The 4,330-nt window shown below is 33.4% G+C and overlaps 1 protein-coding gene across 1 annotated transcript in view; it reads right to left on the bottom strand.

The window, feature by feature from the left end:
• Window positions 1-2,960: 2,960 nt before the first annotated feature.
• pfn1 (profilin 1) overlaps window positions 2,961-4,330 on the bottom strand; it is a 3,818-nt gene continuing 2,448 nt past the window's right edge. The window contains exon 4 of the mRNA XM_016549590.1: window positions 2,961-3,465. Coding sequence (XP_016405076.1) covers window positions 3,368-3,465 — 98 coding nt within the window. The 3' untranslated portion in view covers window positions 2,961-3,367. The remainder of the gene's footprint in view (window positions 3,466-4,330) is intronic.

Below are 4,330 nucleotides of genomic sequence, written 5' to 3'. Positions count from 1 at the left end.
AAAAAAATAAAAAAAATAAATATTTTTTAAAGCATTTAAAAATATGTATTTGCCCTACATTTATTTCAGTCCAAGAAAACATATTCACATATGTAACATGTAAAGAATAACTTTGTTGGTTGTCTATAACACTATTGGTTGTCAACATATAACTCATTTGAAAAATAAAAATAAAAATCAGCAAGGAACAAACTTTGTTCCAAAAAAATTACAAGATTACAATATATAAAAAACATTGTTAAATAAGAAACATTATTATTATTCCATCCACATTTGCATTTAGCCAAACTGTAGGCCACCTTCATATTGGAAATGTGTTTTATTGCCCCTGAAATACATAGATTTTGATATATGAGGGTTGAAACTTGAGCTTCACTTTTGCAACATATATTTAGCATATATTCCCATAAATTCCCAATGTTTTGTTAAATATGTTGTCGATCTGATTTTGTCTCATTGATGTCTGATGTCTTCATGGAGGTCTTTTCCTTTCAGCCGAGGCGTGGAAACACTCAGACGTCCCTCGTCGTGCTCCGGGCCTGAATGAAAGGTCAGGGTTGAATTAAAGAGAGAAATGTGAGAGTGAGTTTGGGTTTGGACCTAAAGGGCACCTATGATGATCACACGCGCACACGCTGCTCTTTCCCTGTGTTTCTCCCTCTCTAGCATTTAACACCAGGCTAAAATTAGTCTCACTATCATGAGAGACACTTGTGTTGTCTTGGAGCAGCACGACATCCACAGATTCACTCGGATTCACAACATTCAGCTCTTGTGTATGGAGTTCCATTTGTGCCACAAAAGTGTCGACTGCTGTGTGCAATACATTTTATTTGTGTTGTGCCAGTTTCTGCTCTCAGTGAACGTTCTGCGACACATTGTTGCATTCTAAAACTTTCCGATGCATTAATCTTCCTCGCAGCTAACAAAAACATGTTGTACGAATGTTTCGCTAACGTTCCCATTACGTTATTTCAGAATGTTCTCTGAACGTCCAGTTTTTAAAATGTTTTAGAAATGTTTTTTTCTTGGTTGTGCAAACATTTAGGGAACATTCCATTTGATCATGTTACGAACATTACGGAAACGTTACTTTTGAATGTTTTCTGAACGTTCTGAAACATTTAAAAACGTTTGAAGAACGTTTGGAAAAAACTATTCCATAAACAATGTACAGATGATGTCTTTGTGTTAACATTTTGAGGACCAGATAACTTTGAACAAACGTTATATTGATGTTACTGGAAGAACGTTTGTTCATAACTTTGAGAGAACCTTGTTCCAGAATGTTTTGAGAATGTTTCCTGTTAGCTGAGAGAACAAGACAGCATAAATGCGTTCACCATGTTTAAATGCATTATCTGCTGGTAATTCTGCACAAACTCAATACAGCGCATGCAAAGCAGTTACAGTAAGAGGTTGAGCAGATTATTTGAATGAAATACTCAAATCTCTCAGTGGACAAACGACATTCAGAACAGAGAGAGAATCAGACTGAGCTGCTATCACACATCAATGCCACATGATGGCGCTGCACTGTGAGTGTGTGTGTGTGTGTGTGTGTGTGTGTGAGTGTGTGTGTGTGTGTGTGTGTGTGTGTGTGTGTGTGTGTGTGTGTGTGTGTGTGTGTGTGTGTGTGTGTGTGTGTGTGTGTGTGAGAGAGTGTGTGTGTGTGTGTGTGTGAGTATGTGTGTGAGTGAGTGTGTGTGTGTGCTTCATGTCAATCTCTATCATAAATCTCATGTCTGTGTGTGTCACATGCAGAACTTCCTGTTTCCTCTCTTACAGCACTATTCCTTCACAACAGTGTGTGCTCAAGAGTCTCAAATTACTGCCTCCTTACAGTGAGATAAATAAACGTGTCTGCTAAATGAACGAGTGTGTTTGCTGGATTGTGTCGGTCATGTTTGTTAGGGTGTGCACGTACGTCACTACATTTGTCCTGTTTTCATCAGTTTCACTTCTCTGTTTCGAGAGCAGTGAGTGACTCGTGGAAAGTTCACAATCATTTCTTACCCGCGTGTTTTAAACCGTCCTGTTGAGAATTAAAGTCAGTATTAATGGAAACTTGTCAAATCAGATAAACACATCCTTACGTTAATTGTTGCCTTGAATTGACTGACAGTTTGGGTCGGAAATGACAATCAGCAATCATTCTGCTGCTGCTTCATGAAACTGAGTTCAAACAAGTGTCCTGAAGAAGGTGCATCTCGTTCATTCTAGTGTGCTGAGAATGCAAAACCTTTACTGGAAGAGAAAGAGTAAAACAGCCTGTGATTGGCTGAGACATTCGCACGCATCAGCCGCTGAATATTCTAATGAGCTCTTGAGTGGAGTGCTGTGATTAAGACGATGTGTGCGTGTTTAAAGCAGGGTTGTTAACCTTAACTGAAAACTAAAACTATTAAAAATATCTTTAATATTTAATATGAAGCTTAAATAATATAAAATATAAATATGTGATGAAAAAACTTTTTTTTTTAAATTGGCAGCTAAATGAAATTTTTAAAATGTAAATAAAAATGTTTAAATTTAAATAGTAATTTAAAAAATGAGCAAAACACGCAACAAAATTATTAAAAAATTAAACAAAAATGTAAATAAATACATAAACATAAAAGCTAATTTAAAATGCTAATAAAAACCTCAATAGGAAATGAACAAAAACTAAAACTTAAATAAAAATAAATAAGGTAATTCAAAATAGTAATATAAAAAAAATGACAAAACACATAAAATAAAAAATATATATATAATAGTATATAAATAATACTAAAATAAAACTAAAACTGAAGTGGTGTTTCTTCTTGATAAACAATGAAGCGAACTGCACAAGAGAAATTGAAAGTGAACTCAGTTTTGATGTAATTTCACCAGTAATGATATCGTGATGTACTGTGACTTTTATCGCTCTAAAAGCACATCACGCCTCCATGAAGACACAGACAGGAGCTGCTCCGTACAAACTCACTCTCTCTTTATTTGGCATCTAATAGTCAGATTTCTCGGTTTTGTTCAGCAGGATTTCACACAGACAATCATACAAACAAATGACTGGACGCTCCGCCCGTCCAAAACACAGAAAATACTATAGAACCGTAAATCAATCAATTAATTCATGATAAAACCAATAAATGAGTTTGATATTAACTGGAGTTTGATTTCCACTGCCTGACCGGAGAAGAAACCGAGATCTCAGACTCCTGGAATGTTTAAACCGAGATGAGGATGAAGATGAAGATGATGATGAAGATGAGAGGCTTCTCAAGCACATGCTTGGTTGGTCGTGGAGCGGTTCTTCGGGCTTTATGAATGGAGATCGACAGGTGAAGTGGGCGGAGTCAGTAGGGCAGGGGGCGGGGCTTGTTCACATGTTCATCTTCCTGAGGTATGTGGTCATGTCAAAGACGGGGGGATTGACTTTGCCTCCGTGAGCATCTTTTACACCTTTAGCAATGATTAGCGCTGAAAGAGAGAGACAAACAACAGTGTCAATCTCACACAAACACGTCCAGATCAGATCTCACTTCAGAATCTAAAAAAATCAATAAATTCTAAATTATGAATAAATGTATATATTTACATATATATATTTGCATATACTTCATATATAAAAATATGTCCAGGTCAAATTTCACCCCAGAATCTAAAGAAATAAAATATTATTCATTTTTAAAATATACATGATAAATCAATTATAAATTTAAACGAAATATTTTTTATATATTTGCATATACTTTGTATCTAAAAACAACTCCAGGTCAAATTTCACCCAAAATCTAAAGACCTAAAAAGACATAACATTTTTAAAATTCAAATTTATAATTAATTATAAATTAAAATGAAATCATTTAAATATATTTACAAATACTATTTGTATATACTTCATATATGGCTTATGTAAAGAAATAAAATGACATTGCATTTTCAAAATATAAAATTAAACAAAAATTTAAATATATAAATGCATATAAATTAAATAATTTTACTATATTTACGTATGATATTTGTAATAAAAAATATAAATAAAAAAAGAGGTCCAAGTCAAATTGCAACATAATTTATCATTTAAACATAAATGATAAATTAATTATAAACTGAAATGAAATCAATTAAATTATTTACATATCAGATTTGCATATACTTTATATATAATATATAAAGAAATATATATATATATATATTTTTTCCTGATTCTAATTACTATAATTCCATTTTTTTCATCACTACTCCAGTGCTTGTTAAAATTACAATCTTGCATTTATTCAAGTTCAGCAAATATGCACGGCCATAAAGTGCACACACTGGACATATACTTTAAGCATATTGT

The sequence above is a fragment of the Sinocyclocheilus rhinocerous genome, unplaced genomic scaffold, assembly GCF_001515625.1.
Source record: "Sinocyclocheilus rhinocerous isolate Xijiao unplaced genomic scaffold, SAMN03320098_v1.1 scaffold404, whole genome shotgun sequence".
NCBI classification, from domain to species: Eukaryota; Metazoa; Chordata; class Actinopteri; order Cypriniformes; family Cyprinidae; genus Sinocyclocheilus; species Sinocyclocheilus rhinocerous.
This window is presented reverse-complemented; position numbering and strand designations above follow the sequence as displayed.